At 51.3% G+C, this 23,518-nt stretch overlaps 2 protein-coding genes across 4 annotated transcripts in view; one reads left to right on the top strand and one right to left on the bottom strand.

The window, feature by feature from the left end:
• The window catches only part of LOC143804114 (cullin-9-like), a 172,397-nt gene extending 155,539 nt beyond the window's left edge, over positions 1-16,858 (top strand). The window contains exons 19-30 of the mRNA XM_077281866.1: positions 2,986-3,161; positions 3,234-3,367; positions 3,438-3,623; positions 3,710-3,816; positions 3,892-4,074; positions 6,623-6,780; positions 6,882-7,098; positions 9,660-9,840; positions 9,916-10,061; positions 10,184-10,298; positions 10,585-10,781; positions 12,132-16,858. Of these exons, the coding sequence (XP_077137981.1) occupies positions 2,986-3,161; positions 3,234-3,367; positions 3,438-3,623; positions 3,710-3,816; positions 3,892-4,074; positions 6,623-6,780; positions 6,882-7,098; positions 9,660-9,840; positions 9,916-10,061; positions 10,184-10,298; positions 10,585-10,781; positions 12,132-12,443 (2,112 nt within the window). The 3' untranslated portion in view covers positions 12,444-16,858. The remainder of the gene's footprint in view (positions 1-2,985; positions 3,162-3,233; positions 3,368-3,437; positions 3,624-3,709; positions 3,817-3,891; positions 4,075-6,622; positions 6,781-6,881; positions 7,099-9,659; positions 9,841-9,915; positions 10,062-10,183; positions 10,299-10,584; positions 10,782-12,131) is intronic.
• Positions 16,859-16,882: 24 nt separating this feature from the next.
• The window catches only part of RRP36 (ribosomal RNA processing 36), a 41,608-nt gene continuing 34,972 nt past the window's right edge, over positions 16,883-23,518 (bottom strand). For all 3 annotated transcript variants that reach the window (XM_077281860.1, XM_077281859.1, XM_077281862.1), the window contains exons 5-8: positions 21,646-21,750; positions 21,118-21,192; positions 20,924-21,041; positions 16,883-19,070 (exon numbers count right to left, since the gene is read on the bottom strand). In XM_077281860.1, coding sequence (XP_077137975.1) covers positions 18,937-19,070; positions 20,924-21,041; positions 21,118-21,192; positions 21,646-21,750 — 432 coding nt within the window. In that variant the 3' untranslated portion in view covers positions 16,883-18,936. The remainder of the gene's footprint in view (positions 19,071-20,923; positions 21,042-21,117; positions 21,193-21,645; positions 21,751-23,518) is intronic.

Genomic DNA, 23,518 nt, shown 5'->3' with positions numbered 1-23,518 from the left:
GGACTGAAAGACTGAAGGAGCATTAGAGAGTCCAAAAGGCATTACCAAATACTCAAAATGGCCCTCAGGCGTATTAAATGCGGTTTTCCACTCATCACCCTGCTTTATCCGCACAAGATTATACGCACCGCGAAGATCTATCTTAGTGAACCACCTAGCCCCCTTAATGCGAGCAAACAAATCAGTCAATAATGGCAATGGATACTGATATTTGACTGTAATCTTATTCAGAAGGCGATAATCTATACAAGGCCTCAGGGAACCATCTTTTTTAGCCACGAAAAAAAAACCTGCTCCCAGAGGGGACGAAGATGGACGAATATGTCCCTTTTCCAAGGACTCCTTAATATAATTCCGCATAGCAGTATGCTCTGGCACTGACAGATTAAATAAACGACCCTTAGGGAACTTACTGCCAGGAATTAATTCTATAGCACAGTCACAATCCCTATGAGGAGGGAGCGAATTGAGCTTAGGCTCCTCAAAAACATCCCGATAGTCAGACAAAAACGCAGGGACCTCAGAAGGAGTAGATGAAGCGATTGAAATCAGAGGTGCATCATCATGAACCCCCTGACATCCCCAGCTTAACACAGACATTGTTTTCCAATCCAGGACAGGATTATGAGTTTGTAACCATGGCAGACCAAGCACTAGTACATCATGTAAATTATACAGTACAAGGAAGCGAATCACCTCCTGATGAACGGGAGTCATGCGCATGGTCACTTGTGTCCAGTACTGCGGTTTATTCATAGCCAATGGTGTAGAGTCAATTCCCTTCAAAGGAATAGGAACTTCCAGAGGCTCCAGACTAAAACCGCAGCGTTTGGCAAATGACCAATCCATAAGACTCAGGGCAGCGCCCGAATCCACATAGGCATCGACGGAAATGGATGACAGTGAACAAATCAGAGTTACAGACAAAATGAACTTAGACTGCAGAGTACTAATGGCAAAAGATTTATCAACCCTTTTTGTGCGTTTAGAGCATGCTGATATAACATGAGCTGAATCACCACAATAAAAACACAATCCATTTTTCCGCCTATAATTTTGCCGTTCACTTCTGGACTGAATTCTATCACATTGCATAGTCTCATGTGCCTGTTCAGAAGACACCGCCAACTGGTGCACAGGTTTGCGCTCCCGTAAACGCCGATCAATCTGAATGGCCATAGTCATAGACTCATTCAGACCTGTAGGCGCAGGGAACCCCACCATAATATCCTTAATGGCCTCAGAAAGACCATCTCTGAAGTTTGCAGCCAGGGCGCACTCATTCCACTGAGTAAGCACCGACCATTTCCGAAATTTTTGACAATATACTTCCGCTTCATCATGCCCCTGAGAGAGGGCTAATAAAGCCTTTTCAGCCTGAATCTCCAGGTTAGGTTCCTCATAGAGCAATCCCAGTGCCAGAAAAAACGCATCCACACTGAGCAATGCAGGATCCCCTGGTGCCAATGCAAATGCCCAATTCTGAGGGTCGCCCCGCAGGAAAGATATTACAATCTTGACCTGCTGAGCAGGGTCTCCAGAGGAGCGAGATTTCAAAGAAAGAAACAATTTGCAATTGTTCCTGAATTTCAGGAAGGTAGATCTATCTCCAGAAAAAAAACTCTGGAATAGGAATTCTAGGTTCAGACATAGGAGTGTGAACAACAAAATCCTGTATGTTTTGAACTTTTGCAGCAAGATTATTCAGGCTGGAAGCCAAACTCTGGACATCCATGTTAAACAGCTAAGGTCAGAGCCATTCAAGGGTTAAGAGGAGGTAAGAAGCAGCTAGACAGCAATTAAGGGCTAGGCAGCAAAACTCTGAGGGGAAAAAAAAAAAAAAAAAAAAAAAAAAATTTCCCTTCAACACTTCTTTTTCTCCTGCTTCAGCCCAAACAATTAACACTTTGTGGGCCGGCTATACTGTAATGATTCCCAATGGCAGGGAATTTGTGAACATAACATGGGCAAAAACAGGACGAGCTCTAGGGTGATGGAACCTGAGCTGACCGCGATCCTGAACCTCAACACTCAACTAACAGCAGCCGGGGAACGTTCCTGGGGGGCCCCTAGACGTCTCGCGCCAGCCGGAGATCTAGCTACCCCTATCAGAAGAATCACAGACCTATCTTGCCTCCAGAGAAATATTCCCACAGAGATAGCAGCCCCCCACATATAATGACGGTGAAATGAGAGGAAGGCACAAACGTAGTTATGAAAACAGATTCAGCAAAATGAGGCCCACTTAAGCTAGATAGCAGAGGATACAAAAGGTGAACTGTGCGGTCAGCTTAAAACCCTTCAAAATACCATCCTGAAATTACTTGAACTCATGTGCCAACTCATGGTACATGAGTGGTAATTTCAGCCCACTAGAGCAACCAGCAGCAGAGAATTACATATCTGCAAGCTGGACTAAAAAAACATGAAAGCAATCATGAAACAGGGAAATACAGACTTAGCTTGTCTTGAAGGCCTAGGAGCAGGTAGCAAAGGTAACAGAGACACACTGATACATTGATAGCCGGCAAGGGAATGACAGGAAAGCCAGGTTAAATAGGAAACACCCAGCCACTGATGGACAGGTGGAAACCAGAGACCGCAACCCACCAAAGTCACCCAGTACCAGTTGTAACCACCAGAGGGAGCCCAAAAACAGAATCCACAACAGCTGCTGCTGTGTTTGCGTGTGGCTGCTGCTTCTCTGGTGTGCGAATGCTGCTGCTCTGGCTTGTGGATGTTGCTGCTGCGTTGGTGTGGGGCTGCTGCTGTGTTAGCGTGTGGCTGCTGTGCTGGCGTGTAGATGCTGCTGCGTTGGCATGGGGCTACTGCTGCAGTAGTGTGGGGCTACCGCTGTTTTGGCGTGGGGCTGCTGCTACTCTGGTGTGGGGCTGCTGCTGAAGTGGCCTGTGGCTGCTGCATTTACATGAGGCTGCTGCTGTACTCAGCCTTCCACCATGCTAATGTAGCGTGGTCTTTCTGCAGGGTGGTATTGACACAAGGGTCCGCGGTCTGGAGGTTCTGGGGCCGAAGCCGACGTTCTGGCCGGTGTTTAAGGAACAGCTGTGCCGGAGAACGTTCCTCTTCTACACCAGCCGAGCTCACAGCTGGGGGCAGGAGATCTGTGAGAAGAAGGCGCGCTTACTTCAGCTGTTCAGCAGGTAGCACCAGGTGGGAGCAGACGCCGTCATCCCTGGTGGTCTCTCCTCTGTCACTGGGTCGTCTCGTTGCAGGTTGAACCGCGCCTTGTCACATGAACAGGAGTTTGCAGATCGGTTCCTGCCGGACGATGAGGCTGCCCAGGCTCTGGGCCGCACCTGTTGGGAGGCACTGATATCTCCCTTGGTGAGGAGCATCACAACCTCAGGTAAGAACCTCCCGGACCCCATGTTCTGCTTACCTGCTGGGCGGAAGGTCAACCTGCAATCTTCTTCCAGACTCCGGAGCTGTGAGCCCCCTCAGCTGGCTTCTTACTCGCTACCTGGAGAACATTCAGGGGGCGCGAAGACCCAAGGCCCAAACCTCAATCTTCAACTCTCGGGTCCGCAGGCTCACTCACCTCCTGGTCCATGTGGACACCAGCCCTCAGGACACTGCCGAATTGAAGCCCCCCAGTAAGACCAGTGAGTGTCTTATCCCTTCACCGGACGGGACCCTGTGTTTTAGGTGGGGAAGGGGTCTATGTTGTTACGTTTGCTTCTCTCCTCAGATGGGAAGAGTCGGGACACCCTTAGTACTCCTGTGAGACCCTCCGGTTCTGGATGGAGCAGTATGGCGGGAATTGCCCAGTGCTGGCAAGAAGTGGTCCAGAAGCAGGTAGCGGCTGCTCTGAAGTTGTCTGGGATGAACCCCTCCACTGTTGTTGGGTGTAATTCCCTTTATGTCCTCCAGGTGCAGCGCTTTCTGGAGATGTACTGGAATAATGTGGATCTGGCTCCCCGGATCTGCTCCATGTACCGGGCTCTCAGACTCGCCATGGATGAGATGTTTGGGCAGCAGACGCGGTTCTTACTGTCTCTGCGCCAAGGCTTCTGTGAAGGGTTGTTACAGCTGTCATTCCTGACTGCGCTACACGTGAGTCTGTCTGTTGTGCGGCCCCCTCTGGTGTCTTGTCTGCGGTGCGGCCCCCTCTGGTGTCTTGTCTGCGGTGCGGCCCCCTCTGGTGTCTTGTCTGTGGTGCGGCCCCCTCTGGTGTCTTGTCTGTGGTGCGGCCCCCTCTGGTGTCTTGTCTGTGGTGCGGCCCCCTCTGGTGTCTTATCTGCGGTGCGGCTCCCTCTGGTGTCTTGTCTGTGGTGCGGCCTCCTCTGGTGTTTTGTCTGTGGTGTGGCCTCCTCTGGTGTCTTGTCTGCGGTGCGGCCCCCTCTGGTGTCTTGTCTGCGGTGCGGCCCCCTCTGGTGTCTTGTCTGCGGTGCGGCCCCCTCTGGTGTCTTGTCTGCGGTGCAGCCCCCTCTGGTGTCTTGTCTGTGGTGCGGCCCCCTCTGGTGCCTTGTCTGCGGTGTGGCCTCCTCTGGTGTCTTGTCTGCAGTGCGGCCCCCTCTGGTGTCTTGTCTGCGGTGCGGCCCCCTCTGGTGTCTTGTCTGTGGTGCGGCCCCCTCTGGTGTCTTGTCTGTGGTGCGGCCCCCTCTGGTGTCTTGTCTGCGGTGTGGCCTCCTCTGGTGTCTTGTCTGCAGTGCGGCCCCCTCTGGTGTCTTGTCTGCGGTGCGGCCCCCTCTGGTGTCTTGTCTGTGGTGCGGCCCCCTCTGGTGTCTTGTCTGCGGTGCGGCCCCCTCTGGTGTCTTGTTTGTGGTGCGGTCTCCTTTGGTGTCTTGTCTGCGGTGCGGCCCCCTCTGGTGTCTTGTCTGCGGTGCGGCCGCCTCTGGTGTCTTGTCTGTTGTGTGGCCCCCTCTGGTGTCTTGTCTGCGGTGTGGCCTCCTCTGGTGTCTTGTCTGCGGTGCGGCCCCCTCTGGTGTCTTGTCTGTGGTGCGGCCCCCTCTGGTGTCTTGTCTGGGGTGTGGCCCCCTCTGGTGTCTTGTCTGTGGTGCGGCCCCCTCTGGTGTCTTGTCTGCGGTGCGGCCCCCTCTGGTGTCTTGTCTGTGGTGCGGCCCCCTCTGGTGTCTTGTCTGCGGTGCGGCCCCCTCTGGTGTCTTGTTTGTGGTGCGGCCCCTCTGGTGTCTTGTCTGCGGTGCGGCCCCCTCTGGTGTCTTGTCTGTGGTGCGGCCCCTCTGGTGTCTTGTCTGCGGTGCGGCCCCCTCTGGTGTCTTGTCTGCGGTGCGGCCCCCTCTGGTGTCTTGTCTGCGGTGCGGCCCCCTCTGGTGTCTTGTCTGCGGTGTGGCCTCCTCTGGTGTCTTGTCTGCGGTGCGGCCCCCTCTGGTGTCTTGTCTGCGGTGCGGCCCCCTCTGGTGTCTTGTCTGTGGTGCGGCCTCCTCTGGTGTCTTGTCTGTGGTGCGGCCCCCTCTGGTGTCTTGTCTGTGGTGCGGCCTCCTCTGGTGTCTTGTCTGCGGTGCGGCCCCCTCTGGTGTCTTGTCTGTGGTGCGGCCCCCTCTGGTGTCTTGTTTGTGGTGCGGCCCCCTCTGGTGTCTTGTCTGTGGTGCGGCCCCCTCTGGTGTCTTGTCTGCGGTGCGGCCCCCTCTGGTGTCTTGTCTGCGGTGCGGCCCCCTCTGGTGTCTTGTCTGTGGTGCGGCCCCCTCTGGTGTCTTGTCTGCGGTGCGGCCCCCTCTGGTGTCTTGTCTGCGGTGCGGCCCCCTCTGGTGTCTTGTCTGCGGTGCGGCCCCCTCTGGTGTCTTGTTTGTGGTGCGGCCCCCTCTGGTGTCTTGTCTGCGGTGCGGCCCCCTCTGGTGTCTTGTCTGCGGTGCGGCCCCCTCTGGTGTCTTGTCTGCGGTGCGGCCTCCTCTGGTGTCTTGTCTGCGGTGCGGCCCCCTCTGGTGTCTTGTCTGTGGTGCAGCCCCCTCTGGTGTCTTGTCTGTGGTGCGGCCCCCTCTGGTGTCTTGTCTGTGGTGCGGCCTCCTCTGGTGTCTTGTCTGCGGTGCGGCCCCCTCTGGTGTCTTGTCTGTGGTGCGGCCCCCTCTGGTGTCTTGTCTGCGGTGCGGCCCCCTCTGGTGTCTTGTCTGCGGTGCGGCCCCCTCTGGTGTCTTGTCTGTGGTGCGGCCCCCTCTGGTGTCTTGTCTGTGGTGCGGCCCCCTCTGGTGTCTTGTCTGTGGTGCGGCCTCCTCTGGTGTCTTGTCTGTGGTGCGGCCTCCTCTGGTGTCTTGTCTGCGGTGCGGCCCCCTCTGGTGTCTTGTCTGCGGTGCGGCCCCCTCTGGTGTCTTGTCTGTGGTGCGGCCCCCTCTGGTGTCTTGTCTGCGGTGCGGCCCCCTCTGGTGTCTTGTCTGTGGTGCGGCCCCCTCTGGTGTCTTGTCTGTGGTGCGGCCCCCTCTGGTGTCTTGTCTGTGGTGCGGCCCCCTCTGGTGTCTTGTCTGTGGTGCGGCCCCCTCTGCTGTCTTGTCTGCGGTGCGGCCCCCTCTGGTGTCTTGTCTGCGGTGCGGCCCCCTCTGGTGTCTTGTCTGTGGTGCGGCCCCCTCTGGTGTCTTGTCTGCGGTGCGGCCCTCTCTGGTGTCTTGTCTGTGGTGCGGCCCCCTATAATATTCCGGATGTTTGTATGTTGCAGGTGACGGAGCAGTTTGCTCGCTTTATAGATCAGCTGATAACTGCGATTCGTGCAGATTCTTCTGATCTCCGGGCCCTGGAGCTGCTGCAGGAATTCCTGGACTTTATTCTTTTCTTGTCTGATCTGGAACTGGCCAATTCCTTTGAACATTTTTACAGGTTTGGATATTCTCATGTTTCCTTGTGATGCCCTCTGTGCCGCCGCCGCCCTCTGTGCTGCTGTTTCCAGGCCCTGGTTCCCATAATGCTTCGTATTGCAGGCATTACCTGGCAGATCGGCTCCTTTCCCATGGACCCTGCTGGCTGGAGAACATGGTGGTTGATCACATTGGAATTTGTTTCCCAAATCGATTCCCACAGCAGATGCTGAAAAACTTACAGGAGGGTAAAGATCTACTGAAGGAAGAACATTTCTACCGACTGCAGGAGCGCGATAGAGAAGTTCTATCAGACGACAACCAGGAGGAGGAGATGGTGGTGAGGAAGAGATGGTAGTTATAAGGAGGAGAAAGAGAAGGTGGTGTATGAGAAGGACCAGCAGGAAGATTAAAAAGTGAAGAGGAGGACCAGGAAGAGAGATCTTAGTAAAGAGCCTTGTGGTGAAGTGCATGAGTAAATAGTGAAGAGAAGGATTAGGAGAAAAAGATGGGGAATGGAAGAAGAGATGAAGATGAGAACTACCAGGAGGATATTGAGTGGAAGGACAGGATAAGGAGGAGGATGAACAGGAGGAAATAAGGGGAAATGGGGGTGGTGAGGAGGATGACCAGAAGGGGGAAATGGTGAAGAAGTGTACTACTAGAAGTTGGTAAGGAGGAGAATCAGGAAGAGGACACTTTGAGGAAGTGGTGGGTATGGATGATTACATGGTGATAAAGAAGAGGACCAGGAGGAGTACATGGTGAGACGGAGATGGGGAGGAAGAGCAGGAGGACCAATAGCAAAGGATGGACCAAAAATGGGGAAGAGAACCAGGAGGAGCTGGAAGGAGGAAGGGGTAAAATTATAATGGGGATGATTAGGAGATGGTAATGAAGAGAACCAGGAAGAGATGGTTAGGGAAAGAGGGAACCGTGCAGATGAGGTAATGGTGAGGAGACAAACCAGGAGGAGAATATGGTATGTGATGAATTGTGAAGAAGGAATGGTAAGTAGGAGGGGAAGGGGGATGGTAAGGTGCAGGACTGTTAGGAGAGGAAAGTGGTGTGGAAGAGAACACCCAGGAGGAGAAAGGTTGGGGGTTGATGAGGACGAGAACCAAGAGGGAATGATGGTGATGAGGAGAACCAGTAGGAGTAGATGATGAGGGGAAGGGGAGATGGTCAGAAAAAGGGAAAATGGTGATGAGGAGAACATGAGGAGATAGTGATTGTAAGGGAAGATGCTGAGGGGAATGTCCAGGTGGAGCAGAAAGTGAGGGAGAGGGTTAATGCGGGCGGGAGAGGTAATGATGACAAGAGGAGGAAATGGTGATGAATAGGGGGATGTTGTTTACAAAATCCTGTTTAGGAGAAGATGATGTTGGAGAGTTGAGGAGGAGATGGTAAGCAATAGGTCCAGGAGGCGGAGATGGTGATGATGATGATGAGGAGGAGGAGATGGTAAGCAATAGGTCCAGGAGGAGGAGATGGTGATGATGATGATGAGGAGGAGGAGATGGTTAGGGAGGATGGTTTGAAAGAAGGGATGGTGAGGTGAGGAAAAGATGGTGAGGAGGAGGAGGACCCTTTGGAGTAGATAGTGAGTAGGAGGAATAGATAGTTTGGAGGTGGTGAGGATACTTTAGAATGGGAAGGAGGAGAAGATGGTGAGGGGAAGGGAGTGATGGGCAAGAAAAAAGGTGTTGGAAAGTTGGGGAAGATGAGGAAAAGAACCAGGAGGAGATGGTGAGGGAAAGTAGGAGGATGAGATGATGATGATGAGGACCTGGATGAAGAGGTGTTGTGGAGGAAGACCATTAGGAGGAGATCGTGCGAAAGAGAACCAGAACAAGTTGATGATGAGGAGAAAATGGTGAGGAGGAGGATCAGGAGGACAGATGGTGAGAGGTGGGGGATTGACAATGAGGATAGGAAGGAGGGCATGATGAAGGATGTGGTGGCGATGAGGAAGAGGAGATCATCATGGGTAGGAGTGAAGCTGAGAAGGAGATGGTGAATTGAAGTGGTAAATGCAGAACATAAGAAGAAATGGCAAGGAGGACATGGTGAGGGGATGAGGGGGAGGAAATGATGAAGGAGCATGAAATGGTAAGATGGAGGAAATGGTGAGGGGTATGGTGGAATGGTAAAGAGGAGGATCATGTGGAAGAAGGGGAAGCTGAAGAAGATGGGGTAAGTTGAGAATGAGGACCACCAGGAGATGGTGAGAGGAAATAGGACATCGTGAGAAGGGACCATGAAGATCGGGGTATCATCTATGATAATGCTGCGTTCTTCTCTATTTTAGTTGCGATCACTCTATGAATGGGGCATCATCTATGATGGAGAAGTGTTCCTCTCTGTTGTAGTTGTGGTTACTTTATGACTGGGAGCACCCTCTATGATAATGGTGGGGTTCTTCTTAGTTGTAGTTGTGATCACGCTATGATCAGGGGCATACTCTGATAATTGTTCTTCTCAATTGTATTTATGATCACTGTATCATCTGGGGAATCACCTATGTTAATGGTGGGTGTTCTCAGTTGTCATTGTGATCACTGTATTATCGGAGGGACTTAATTATGACAATAGTGGGTGCTCTTCTCAGTTGTGTGGTCACTCTATGATTAGAGGCATCATCTATTATGCAGGTGGGTTCTTCTCATTTTAGTTGTGATCACTATGATCAGGGACATAATTTATGAATATAGTGGGTTCTTCTTGGTTATAGTGGTTGTCATTGATCAGTGGTATTCTTTATGATGGTGGTAAGTTCTCCGTGGTTGTAGTAGTGGACACTCTTGGATGAAGGTGGGTTCTTCTCAGTTTTAGTTGTGATCCTTCTATGATGGTGAGTTCTTCTTGACTGTAGCTCCTCATTGTTTTGTCTGTGTTTAGGAGATGGAGGAGAGCCCTGTTCTGCAAGTCGAAGGTGTGGAGGATGCTGAAGTCAAGATCTCTGTGCTATCACCTCGATGTTGGCCTATATCTCCTATCTGCTATCTGACCGATCCCTCTAAGTATCTCCCAGAGAATCTTGGGACTCCGCTACAGCGCTTCACTGACTTCTATACAAGGAGTAAGTGCCCTGTGGTGTCTGCAGCTGTGACTTCTATGAGTGTGTGCGCTGAACATTGCCTTGTGTTCTCTTCAGGTCAGGCAGGTTCGGGCTCAGATCTCGCTCAGTCTCGCCGGCTGCAGTGGACTTGGTTAGGGAATGCTGAGGTACAATATGGAGACCTGACGCTCAGAGTCTCCACTCTACAGATGTTCATCTTACTGCTCTTTAACCATCACCAGGTGAGATTGTAGCCAATAGAAGGACCATATGACCCTGGATCTTGGGCTTGTACAACCTCGGGATGAGGGGTACTTGTGTTGTCAGGCAGACCTGTATTTCTTGTCTCTCCATCTATGGGCAGGAGGTCTCCATGGAGGACATAAAGCAGCATACAGGGACATCTGGAACGTTTCTCACCACCTCACTAGACTCCCTGACCTGCAATGCTGGAGTCCTCTCCCATCACGAGAACACAGGTGGGTAATGAAGCCGGGGAGATGGCTCCCATGAGTGGATTTCCAGAGTCACAGATCAGGTGTTTGCATTCAGTGGCAGGCGACATATTAGTGATCGGCTGTCTTATAGACCAGCTGTCACTAAGGATTTATACACGAGGTTCTGGCTGCTGAAGTAGTCGATCTCGCATGGAGATGACAATTCCCTCCTGCAGATTATTGTGGAGGTGCTGTGGCACCATGCCCTGGATCTCTGTGTGCTCTCTGTCGGCGGCCATTTATTATGTTGTCTGATTTCTTTTTGTAGGTTGTCTGCATGTAAATGAAGCCGCCCTGCATCATGCGGAGTCACAGACAGTTCTAGATTTCTCTGTTAGACAGAATGAGAGGAGGAATTCTGAGATAATCTGTGCACTAGAAAAGCGCAGAGATTTGCTGTCATGTGTATTGGAGCGGGTCATGAAGGATGAGCGGGAGATCCATATAGACCGGCTGCTGTTCAGGGTGAGTCTTCTGCTGCAGGACAATGGCTTCCAAACAGACTGTAGGGTGCCCAACACGTCACCACACGTGCCACCGCCACAGACCGAGGGTCACCACACGTGCGACCGCCACAGACCGAGGGTCACCACACGTGCGACCGCCACAGACCGAGCGTCACCACACGTGCGACCGCCACAGACCGAGCGTCACCACACGTGCAACCGCCACAGACCGAGCGTCTCCACACGTGCGACCGCCACAGACCGAGGGTCACCACACGTGCGACCGCCACAGACCGAGCGTCACCACACGTGCGACCGCCACAGACCGAGCGTCACCACACGTGCGACCGCCACAGACCGAGCGTCACCACACGTGCGACCGCCACAGACCGAGGGTCACCACACGTGCGACCACCACAGACCGAGCGTCACCACACGTGCGACCGCCACAGACCGAGCGTCACCACACGTGCGACCGCCACAGACCGAGCGTCACCACACGTGCGACCGCCACAGACCGAGGGTCACCACACGTGCGACCGCCACAGACCGAGCGTCACCACACGTGCGACCGCCACAGACCGAGCGTCACCACACGTGCGACCGCCACAGACCGAGCGTCACCACACGTGCGACCGCCACAGACCGAGCGTCACCACACGTGCGACCGCCACAGACCGAGCGTCACCACACGTGCGACCGCCACAGACCGAGCGTCACCACACGTGCGACCGCCACAGACCGAGCGTCACCACACGTGCGACCGCCACAGACCGAGCGTCACCACACGTGCGACCGCCACAGACCGAGCGTCACCACACGTGCGACCGCCACAGACCGAGGGTCACCACACGTGCGACCGCCACAGACCGAGCGTCACCACACGTGCGACCGCCACAGACCGAGCGTCACCACACGTGCGACCGCCACAGACCGAGCGTCACCACACGTGCGACCGCCACAGACCGAGCGTCACCACACGTGCGACCGCCACAGACCGAGCGTCACCACACATGCGACCGCCACAGACCGAGGGTCACCACACGTGTGACCGCCACAGACCGAGCGTCACCACACGTGCGACCGCCACAGACCGAGCGTCACCACACGTGCGACCGCCACAGCCCAAATGTCACAACACGTGCAACCGCCACAGCCCAAATGTCACAACACATGCGACCAACACAGCGTGAGGCACGCCAGTGTCATGTGACCGATACAGACTGAGGGTTTTGATGAACATGATTGATACAGGACGTCTCTGACCAGTCATGGATACGTGTCCGGGTCAGTGACGTGGACCGTGGATACTGACTGAAGGTCACACTGCTTCTCCTGTCGGTACCTCATCTATGATTTGACATTGCAGGTTCTTGATGGTTTCCGGAGGGAGGCGTCTGTCACGCCCGGTGACTGTGGTGTTCACGATGTGCTCTCCTGTATTAATCGACAGCTGGAAAATGGTGTTATTCATAGGAAAGCGAACAGTCCAGGGATTCTGTGCTATAAACTGGAGGCTCCGCTCCCAGCGCCACTTTGCCCCCTGACTTCACATGCAGAAACCATTACTCCGATCCCCCCCCAAGTGTCAGAATTCTGCAGAGTGCGGAAAATCAGCAGTAACATTGCACCAGTGCCAGAGCGACGGCTGACCTTTAGCACCTTCAAGTCTATAGACTAATCCTGAGGGGGCAGAGGATGTGACTATGATAAAGACACTGCCGTCCCCAGCCTGTGTCTCTGGTTTCTTGGGATGCTTCTGGCCGGGCCGACATCACCTCCTGATCTGCTCTTAATGGCTGATCAGCTGGATTATCTCACAGTGAGTGGAGTGTGGACACTGTTGTGGATGGAGAGGAGACTGACGTCAGATGTGTGGAGCAGGCTCCTTGGATGGACACTGCAGGAGCTGCGTGTAGGGTTTCCATAATTCACAATGGGTGGTCACAGCTTACCGCCTCTTCCTCCTGTACCAGAACTGATAACACTTCAATGGCTTTGATTAGTGGAAGTAAAAAGTTATAAGGAGAGTGTGAGATATCCTATGGGTGAAGACACTAAGTTCTTCTCACCTACAAGAGTGATCTAAGTAATCTACCTCATATAGAAGTTTTTACATCTGCAGATAGAAATGTCCCTTGTGGGCTCCTGCCTTGTTATACTCAGCCAGATGGCCATTGTGCTACAGCCCTGCCTGACTGACCTTCCCACATCACCGGCAGCTTTAACAAACCAGATTGTCACTATGAGAGTCAGGAAATCCACCAGGAGATCCCACAGATTTCCACCGCTGGTACCAAGTTGTCACCAAGTGTTCTGTTGCCTCCAGTCATCAAGACAACTGCTCTGAGGACTGATGAGTGATGGATGAGGTCGGGGCTGCTTCCACTACTTGGTCGGATATTGGGGAACCAATAGTGAACGTATAGTATTCGGATTCCAACACATGGAATATACACTGCTCAAAAAAATAAAGGGAACACTGAAATCCCACATCCTAGATATCTCTGAAATATTCCAGTTGCAAATTTTTATTCATTACATAGTGGAATGTGTTCAGAACAATAAAACATAACAATTATCTATGTAAATCAAAATGAATATCTCATGGAGGTCTGGAGTTGGAATGATGCTCAAAATCAAAGTGGAGCATCAAATTACAGGCTGATCCAACTTCAATGGAAATGCCTCAAGACAAGGAAAAGATGCTCAGTATTGTGTGTGGCCTCCACGTGCCTGTATGACCTCCCTACTGTACAAAGCCTGGGCATGCTCGTGAGGCAGCAGATGGTCTCCTGAGGGATCTCCTCCCAGACCTGGACTAAAGCATCCGCCAACTCCTGGACAGTCTGAGGTGCAACGTGACATTGGTGGATGGTGCGACACATGATGTCCCAGATGTGCTCAATCGGATTCAGGTCTGGGGAACGGGCGGGTCAGTCCATAAGTTCAATGCCTTCATCTTGCAGGAACTGCTGACACACTCCGGCCACATGAGGTCTGGCATTGTCCTGCATTAGGAGGAACCTAGGGCCAACCGCACCAGCATATGGTCTCACGAGGTTTGAGGATCTCATCTCGGTACCTAATGGCAGTCAGGCTACCTCTGGCGAGCACATGGAGGGCTGTGCGGCCCTACAAAGAAATGCCACCCCACAACATTACTGACCCACTGCCAAACCGGTCATGCTGAAGGATGTTGCAGGCAGATCGCTCTCCACGGCGTCTCCAGACTCTGTCACGTGCTCAGTGTGAACCTGCTTTCATCTGTGAAGAGCACAGGGCGCCAGTGGCAAATTTGTCAATCCTGGTGTTCTGTGGCAAATGCCAAGTCTACACGGTGTTGGGCTGTGAGCACAACCCCCATCTGTGGACGTCGGGCACTCAGACTATCGTCATAGAGTCGGTTTCTAACCATTTGTGCAGACACATGCACATTTGTGGTCTGCTGGAGGTCATTTTGCAGGGCTCCTCCTGTTCCTCCTTGCACAAAGGTGGAGGCAGCGGTCCTGCTGCTGGGTTGTTGCCCTCCTATGGCCCCCTCCACATCTCCTGGTGTACTGACCTGTCTCCAGCCTCGGGCCACTACGCTGACAGACACAGCAAACCTTCTTGCCACAGCTCGCATTGATGTGCCATCCTGGATGAGCTGCACTACCTGAGCCACTTGTGTGGGTTGTAGAGTCCGTCTCATGCTACCACGAGTGTGAAAGCACAACCAACATTCAAAAGTGACCAAACATCAGCCAGAAAGCATTGGTACTGAGATGTGGTCTGTGGTCCCCACCTGCAGAACCACTCCTTTATTGAGGGTGTCTTGATAATTGCCAATAATTTCCATCTGTCGTCTATTCCATTTGCACAACAGCATGTGAAATTAATTGTCAATCAGTGTTGCTTCCTAAGTGGACAGTCTGATTTCACAGAAGTTTGATTCACTTGGAGTTAGATTCTATTGTTTAAGTGTTCCTTTTATTTTTTTTGAGTAGTGTATATACAATGGGTACGGAAAGTATTCAGACCCCTTTAAATTTTTCACTCTTTGTTTCATTGCAGCCATTTGGTAAATTCAAAAAAGTTCATTTTTTTCTCATTAATGTACACTCTGCACCCCATCTTGAATGAAAAACAAAACAGAAATGTAGACATTTTTGCAAATTTATTAAAAAAGAAAAACTATCACGTGGTCATAAGTCTTCAGACCCTTTGCTCAGTATTGAGGTGAAGCACCTTTTGAGCTAGTACGGCAATGAGTCTTCTTGGGAATGATTCAACAAGTTTTTCACCCCTGGATTTGGGGATCCTCGGCCATTCCTCCTTGCAGATCCTCTCCAGTACCGTCAGGTTGGATGGTGAACGTTGGTGGACGCCATTTTCAGGTCGCTCCAGAGATGCTCCATTGGGTTTAGGTCAGGGCTCTGGCTGGGCTGGTCAGGAATGGTCACCGAGTTGTTCTGAAGCCACTACTTTGTTATTTTAGCTGTGTGCTTAGGGTCATTGTCTTGTTGGAAGGTGAACATTCAGCCAAGTCTGAGCTCCAGAACACTCTGGAAGAGGTTTTCATCCAGGATATCTCTGTTCTTGGCCGCATTCATGTTTCCTTCAATGACAACCAGTCGTCCTGTCCCTGCAGCTGAAAAACACCCCCATAGCATGATGCTGCCACCACCATGCTTTACTGTTGGGCAGGTGATGAGCAGTGCCTGGGAAGGGCTGCAGTGATAGTTGACTTTGTGGAACTGTCTCCCATCTCCCTACTGCATCTCTGGAGCTCAGCCACAGTGAACTTGGGGACCTTCTTTACCTCTCTCACCAAGGCTCTTCTCCCACGATTGCTCAGTTTGGATGGACAGCCAGGTCTAGGAAGACTTCTGGTTGTACCAATCTTCTTTCATTTAAGGATTATGGAGACCACTGTGCTCTTAGGAACCTTAAGTACTAGAGAAATTCTGTTGTGACCTTGGCCAGATCTGTGCCTTGCCACAATTCTGTCTCTGAGCTCCTTGGCCAGTTCCTTTGACCTCATGACTCTCATTTGGTCTGACATTTACTGTGAGCTGTGAGGTCTTATATAGACAGGTGTGCGCCTTTCCAAATCAAGTCCTATCAGTGTAATTACACACAGCTGGCCTCCAATGAAGGAGTAGAACCATCTCAAGGAGGATCACAAGGAAATGGACAGCATGGGACTTACATATGAGTGTCTGAGCAAAAGGTCTGAAGACTTATGACCATGTGATATTTGTTTTTCTCTTTTAATAAATTTGCAAAAATTTCTGCTTTTTTTCAGTCAAAATGGGGTGCAGAGTGTACATTAACGAGAAAAAAAAAATGAACTTTTGTCAATTGGCTGCAATGAAACAAAGAGTGAAAAATTTAAAGGGGTTTAAAGTGGGTTCCGTACCCACTGTACACCCCGGTACAGGAGCACAGCGCCCCCATGTGGGGGTTGCCTGGTTGCTAGGGAATCCCCACATGTAATCAAGCTGGCTAATGGCTGTAAATCATTCAGCTGCGGCAAGAAAAACTAAATCTCCGAACACTAAAAAATACTCGGAGGACACCCGAGCGTGCTCGAGAAATCTCGAGTAACGAGTATATTCGCTCATCACTACAAATGATACATTTCCTTTATCAGTCTAAAAATTAGAGTATTTCATCCATTTTCTTACTATTGCACCAATAGTTGTCTCCTTCTCACCCAGTGTCTTACTTATGGGTTTGCAGCCCATTCCAGCTTCGTGCAGCTCTATGATCTTGTCCCTGACATCCCTAGAAAGCTCTTTGGTCTTGCCCATGTTGTAGAGGTTAGAGTCTGACTAATGGAGTCTGTGGACAGGACTCTTTTATAAAGGTGACTATGTAAGACAGCTGTCATTAATGCAGGTAACGAGAGGATTAGGAGTCTAACTGGTCTGTAGGAGCCAACACTCTTAATGGTTGGTAGGGGATCAAATACTTATTTCTCACTGCAAAATGCAAATACATTTATATAATTTATACAATGGGTGCACAGGCAGCAACAGCATAGTACAGAACATGATAATCAGGCAGGTAAGTCCAGCACACACACAATTTTTTGCTTTTAGAGATGATTTATTTTACAGATCTGCGGCACTGCCATGGGTACAGCCTGGGCGCCCACATATGCTAACCTCTTTCTAGGTTTCTGGGAGTGGGGTTTGTTTGGTGACAGTGGTCCAGGCCGCCCACCATGTGCAGTGCTGGCAAAGATACATTGACAATTTGGAGCTGGAGAGGTTCATAAACCAACTCAATCAGAATCATTAGAACATCAGACTTATGTTAGGATCATATTTGAATATAATAGACGTGCCTGACATCAGCATGGAGGTGGACCAACGATCTCGCCTACAGACTGATGTCTATACAAAGAGTAAATCGGTAAATGCATTACTACACACAGAATCTGCTCATGATCAGTCAGCTATAAGGCTAACTGCACATGTCCGGAATTTCCGCGGCAATTCCAGAACTCCCTGAACTGGCATGGGTATTACCGCTAAACACTAGCGTTTTCCAAGCGATCTGTAGCATCCCTTGGAAAACTGACTGACAGGTTGGTCACGCTTGTCAGGCACAGTGTTTGACAAATGTGACCAACTTTTTACTATTGATGCTCCCTATGCAGCGTCAATAGTAAAAAGATATAATGTTAAAAATGATAAAAAATTGTGATATTCTCACCTTCCCACTCCTCGCGATGCTCACATTCCCAGTAATGCCTAACGGCAATGACCCCAGATGAGGTAGCATCACGCGAGACCCACGTCATCACAGGTCATTGCCGCAAAGCATCCTTGGGAACGCGAGCATCGCGAGGAGCGGAAAGGCTGCCGGAAGGTGACAATATCATGATTTATTATTTTAATTATTATTATTTTTTTTTTTTTTAACAATTATATGGTTCCCAGGGCCTGGAGGAGTCTCCTCTCCTCCACCCCCTGGGTACCATCCACACATGATCCGCTTACTTCCCGCATGGTGGGCATAGCCACATGAGGGAAGTAAGTGGATCAATGCATTCCTATGTGTGCGGAATCCCCGCGATTCTGCACAAAGAATGAACATGCTGCGTTTTTTTTCTGGAATGCGATTCTGCCGAGGAAAAAAAATGCAGCATGTGCACAAAAAATGCAGAATGCCTTCTAATAGGATGCTCAATGTCAGTATGTTTTTGGAGGTTTTATCACGTTTTTATAGTGAAAAAACGTGAAAATTCCTGAACGTGGGCACACAGCCTCCGGGCCTTCCCCGCTGGTCAATTCCTCAAGATGAGGCAGATTTGCTCTTCTCAGGCAGATTTTGAAAAACAGGCAAGGGATCTGTCTGATAGATTTTCTAAAAGGGGAATAGTAAAAGATGCACATAAAAGGGCAGCTCCGACGTGGTCTACTGCACCACATGCGACTGCAGGAAGATCTACAGAAGACTCGCGTCAAGAGAGTTCCGGGTGAGAGTCAGAGCAGATTATTATTGGTGCAGGAAGACGGTGGCCACCGAAGGAATCCCAAGACCTGTACATTCATGGGGGCAACAGCAAAAAGACTTTGGATCAAAGAGAGACTAAATGGATTGTTGAATTAGGAACCAGAACTCCCAATGTGTTACATGAATCTCACGTTTCACTGCTTTCCCCTAAGATGGATGGTTTTCTTCTAACATTTCTCAGCTGTATTGTTTTTTTCATTATATTTTTCCATTTATTTGTTGGTTGTCTTGTTCTGCACAGATCAAGCACCTTCCTATTTACTAAGTCCTCTTTGAATGCCTGGACTGACATAACATCTAGGACCTTCTGAACAGCTTATCTCCTAGATACACTGACTGTGGATCTGTGCAATTTTCTCATCATGTCATCTTATTGCGGTATGTTCATCTGAGCCCTCCGCCCAGCCCCCCACCGGCCCGCGGTCCCAGCCCCCCACCGGCCCGCAGCCCCAGCCCCCGCACAGCTCCAGAGCAGACAACAGTCTATCCATATGGGTTCACTTGATGCCGAGAAGGCTCCACACCTGATGAGCATCACACGAGATGCAGTGATCAGAAGACACACTCCCCATCTGCTCACGCAGCCACCCAGCTCATGTGCACAGCCATAAATGTCCTAGGAGAGACGGTGTGAGGGAAGCAGGAGCAGCTAATCAGCACGACTACTGCTGACTGGGAAGTCGTTTTCTGTCTTTAATGGAATTTCTCTTTCTCTTCTTACTCAGGAAATTCTCCACTTTTCCTTTTTTCTTCAGCTCTTGATATTTGTCTACAAGTTGCAGCTTCCGGATGTCACCTGCAGGCACAGCAGATAAAAGCAGGTCATTACAGACAAGGGACGGCACGGCAGGCAGGAGCAGGTCATTACAGACAAGGGACGGTGCAGCAGGCAGGAGCAGGTCATTACAGACAAGGGACGGCACGGCAGATAAAAGCAGGTCATTACAGACAAGGGACGGCGCGGCAGGCAGGAGCAGGTCATTACAGACAAGGGACGGCGCGGCAGATAAAAGCAGGTCATTACAGACAAGGGACGGCGCGGCAGGCAGGAGCAGGTCATTACAGACAAGGGACGGCGCGGCAGACGGGAGCAGGTCATTACAGACAAGGGACGGCGCGGCAGACGGGAGCAGGTCATTACAGACAAGGGACGGCGCGGCAGGCAGGAGCAGGTCATTACAGACAAGGGACGGTGCGGCAGACGTGAGCAGGTCATTACAGACAAGGGACGGTGCAGCAGGCAGGAGAAGGTTATTACAGACAAGGGACGGCGCAGCAGGCGGGTGCAGGTTATTACAGACAAGGGGCGGCGCAGCAGAACGTGAGCAGGTTATTGCAGACAAGGGATGGTGCAGCAGACGTGAGCAGGTCATTACAGACAAGGGACGGCGCGGCAGGCGGGAGCAGGTTATTGCAGACAAGGGGCAGAGCAGCATACAGGAGAAGGCTATTACAGACAAGGTGCAGAGCAGCAGATAAAAGCAGGTTATTTAAGACAAGGTGCGGAGCAGAAGACAGGAGAAGGGTATTATAGACAAGGTGCGGAGCAGCAGACAGGAGCAGGTTATTAGACAAGGGGCGGTGCAGCAGGCGGGAGCAGGTCATTACAGACAAGGGACGGCGCGGCAGGCGGGAGCAGGTTATTGCAGACAAGGGGCAGAGCAGCATACAGGAGAAGGCTATTACAGACAAGGTGCAGAGCAGCAGATAAAAGCAGGTTATTTAAGACAAGGTGCGGAGCAGAAGACAGGAGAAGGGTATTATAGACAAGGTGCGGAGCAGCAGACAGGAGCAGGTTATTAGACAAGGGGCGGTGCAGCAGGCGGGAGCAGGTCATTACAGACAAGGGACGGCGCGGCAGGCGGGAGCAGGTCATTACAGACAAGGGATGGCACGGCAGGCAGGAGCAGGTCATTACAGACAAGGGACGGCGCAGCAGGCGGGAGCAGGTCATTACAGACAAGGGACGGCGCGGCAGGCGGGAGCAGGTCATTACAGACAAGGGACGGCGCGGCAGGCAGGAGCAGGTTATTGTAGACAAGGGGCAGAGCAGCAGACAGGAGCAGGTTATTAGACAAGGGGTGGTGCAGCATACAGGAGAAGGCTATTACAGACAAGGTGCAGAGCAGCAGATAAAAGCAGGTTATTTAAGACAAGGTGCGGAGCAGAAGACAGGAGAAGGGTATTACAGACAAGGTGCGGAGCAGCAGACAGGAGCAGGTTATTACAGACAAGGGATGGTGCAGCAGACAGGAGAAGGGTATTACAGGGCAGTGTGGACTTTTGCGCGGTACTGTATATTCTCAGCACGTATTCCACCATCCTGCTGATGTCACAAGAACCACGTTTCATGTAGACCTGTGACCGTGCTGGACAGAGGATAGGCCAAGGCTGCACCAAGATCCTGGGCATCTCCTCTGGACGGCATGCTCGGGAACTGCAGCTACCCCGCACTGAGACTCATGGGTGGGTTCTGGCTACTGGGGGCATGTGGAGCAGATGATCACAGACCACCTACCTTAAGGCGGGGAGTCACCCAGGTGGGACACAGCTCAATAGTAGGACTCCACAGAGAATTAGTTTCTCCTGGCAGCATCATCTAGATATTGGTGCAATATAATACCGCCATTGTTTTGTGACTGCACTCACTTTTCTTAAGGTAGAGTGGCTTCTTTCCCTGCTGGGCGCGTTCTCTCTGCTGCCTCTTGAACTCTGCCTCCTTTTCCCGGAGCCTCTGCTTCTGTTTTGCAGCTTTTTCTTGCTGATCCTAAATATGAACACAAACACCACTAAAGATTAGATCTTGGGTTTCCTGGTCGCCATCCCCTAGAAATATTCCTTACCATCCTGAGCAACAATTTGGTCAGCTGCTCCCTTAAGGCTGGGTCACGAGTCTTCTGAAGTTTCTTTTCCAAAGTCTGTGAAAAGAGTGACAAGAATCAGCGAAGAAAGGAAAGACGGACACCCGCACAACAAGGCACCATATGGCCATGATGCTGGTTGTCAGGTGACAGCTTCTCGTCTCTCGGCTATACTGTGCCTTCCGCAGCCACAGAAGAGCCACTGCCTCCACGTGGCAGAACCAGCAGAGAGCCGTCATCTCCTCAGCTATGTTCTAAACTGCAACCATGGTGGATGGGAAGAATATGCTGCATGAATGTCAGGAATATCTCCTTCTCAAACAGAAATCTCTTGCACCCAAAGAAGGGGGTCGCTTGCGGAGTGAGCAGCCCCATGCTGGCTTGTCTCAGGCAGCTGTAACAACCCTTGACCTGCCCGCTCTCTGCTCAGGGAGATGCATTTCTGCATCTGCATTTTCCTCTCACACCCGGCCCTGACTAATCACTATCTTCTACATGTTAAAAAGTCACCTCCTTCTCCTTCTTCTTGATGTCGTCCAGGAACCTGTACGTCTTCTCAAAAATATCTGGTTTAAATTCTCCAGAGAGGTCGTCGAATCGAGGATCACGCTGCATCTAAAAAGAAAAGCACATGCTCTCTAGAGGTAAAGAGGGTGGCACAACAGTCCAAGGGGTAGCACATCAAGGGAGTCCGTTCGTCCGTCCAGAGGGCGGCAAGCCAACGTCGTCCGTCCAGAGGGCGGCAAGCCAACGTCGTCAGTCCAGAGGGCGGCAAGCCAACGTCGTCAGTCCAGAGGGCGGCAAGCCAACGTCGTCAGTCCAGAGGGCGGCAAGCCAACGTCGTCAGTCCAGAGGGCGGCAAGCCAACGTCGTCAGTCCAGAGGGCGGCAAGCCAACGTCGTCAGTCCAGAGGGCGGCAAGCCAACGTCGTCAGTCCAGAGGGCGGCAAGCCAACGTCGTCAGTCCAGAGGGCGGCAAGCCAACGTCGTCAGTCCAGAGGGCGGCAAGCCAACGTCGTCAGTCCAGAGGGCGGCAAGCCAACGTCGTCAGTCCAGAGGGCGGCAAGCCAACGTCGTCAGTCCAGAGGGCGGCAAGTCAACGTCGTCAGTCCAGAGGGAAGTACAGCAAGCAGATCTTGTGCTCAGTCTACCTGGCTAGAAATGAGTTTAATACAGTCCACAAATGTCCGATCTACTGCAGAGTCGAGACTTCACCAGCATGTTTTATAGGGTGAATATGAGGAGTGTGGCCACATTCCTGACACATCCCACATTTCAGAGGGAGTGGAATACACTATGTTCCAAATTATTATGCAAATGACGTTTTTCTTGGATTTTCCTAAATGGTCGGTGCAAATGACAGTCAGTCTAATAAAAGTCATCACCCGTTAGAGTATACATCGAATTTTATTGAAGAAACCTCCCAATGATAACAGTATAATCTCCAAAATGAATAAAAACCCCACAATGCACTGTTCCAAATTATTAGGCACAGTAGAATTTCTAAACATTTGATATGTTTTAAAGAACTGAAAATGCTCAATTGTGGAATTTGCAGCATTAGGAGGTCACATTCACTGAACAAAAAAAGCTATTTACCTCCAGAACCTCCTAACAGGCCAAGTTACATGTAACATAGGACCCTTCTTTGATGTCACCTTCACAATTCTTGCATCCATTGAACTTGTGAGTTTTCAGAGAGTTTCTGCTTGTATTTCTTTGCCTCCCAGAGCTGCTGTTTTGATGCAAACTGCCTCCCACCCTCATAGATCTTCTGCTTGATGATCCTCCAAAGCTTCTCTATAGGGTTGAGGTCAGGGGAAGATGGCGGCCACACCATGAGTTTATCTCCTTTTATGCCCATAGCAGCCAATGACTCAGAGGGATTCTTTGCGGCATGAGATGGGGCATTGTCAGCATGAAGATGATTTTGTTCCTGAAGGCACGTTTCTGCTTTTTTAGACCATGGAAGAAAGTTGTCAGTCAGAAACTCTATATACTTTGCAGAGGTCATTTTCAGACCTTCAGGAACCGTAAAGGGCCCTACCAGCTGTTTCCCCATGATTCCGGCCCAAAACATGACTCCTCCACCTCCTTGCTGACGTCGCAGCCTTGTTGGGACATGGTGGCCATCTACCAACCATCCACTACTCCATCCATTTGGACCATCCGGGGTAGCTCGACACTCATCAGTAAACAAGACTGTTTGGAAATTAGTCTTCATGTATGTCTGGGCCATCTGCAACCGTTTCTGCTTGTGACCACTGTTTAGGGGTGGCCGAATAGTAGGTTTATGCACCACAGCAAGCCTTTGAAGGATCCTACACCTTGAAGTTCGAGGGACTCCAGAGGCACCAGCAGCTTCAAATAACTGTTTGCTGCTT

This window comes from Ranitomeya variabilis, chromosome 2 (genome assembly GCF_051348905.1).
Source record: "Ranitomeya variabilis isolate aRanVar5 chromosome 2, aRanVar5.hap1, whole genome shotgun sequence".
Lineage (NCBI taxonomy): Eukaryota > Metazoa > Chordata > Amphibia > Anura > Dendrobatidae > Ranitomeya > Ranitomeya variabilis.
Note: the sequence above shows the minus strand (reverse complement) of the source record. Positions and strands in the feature narration are given on the sequence as shown.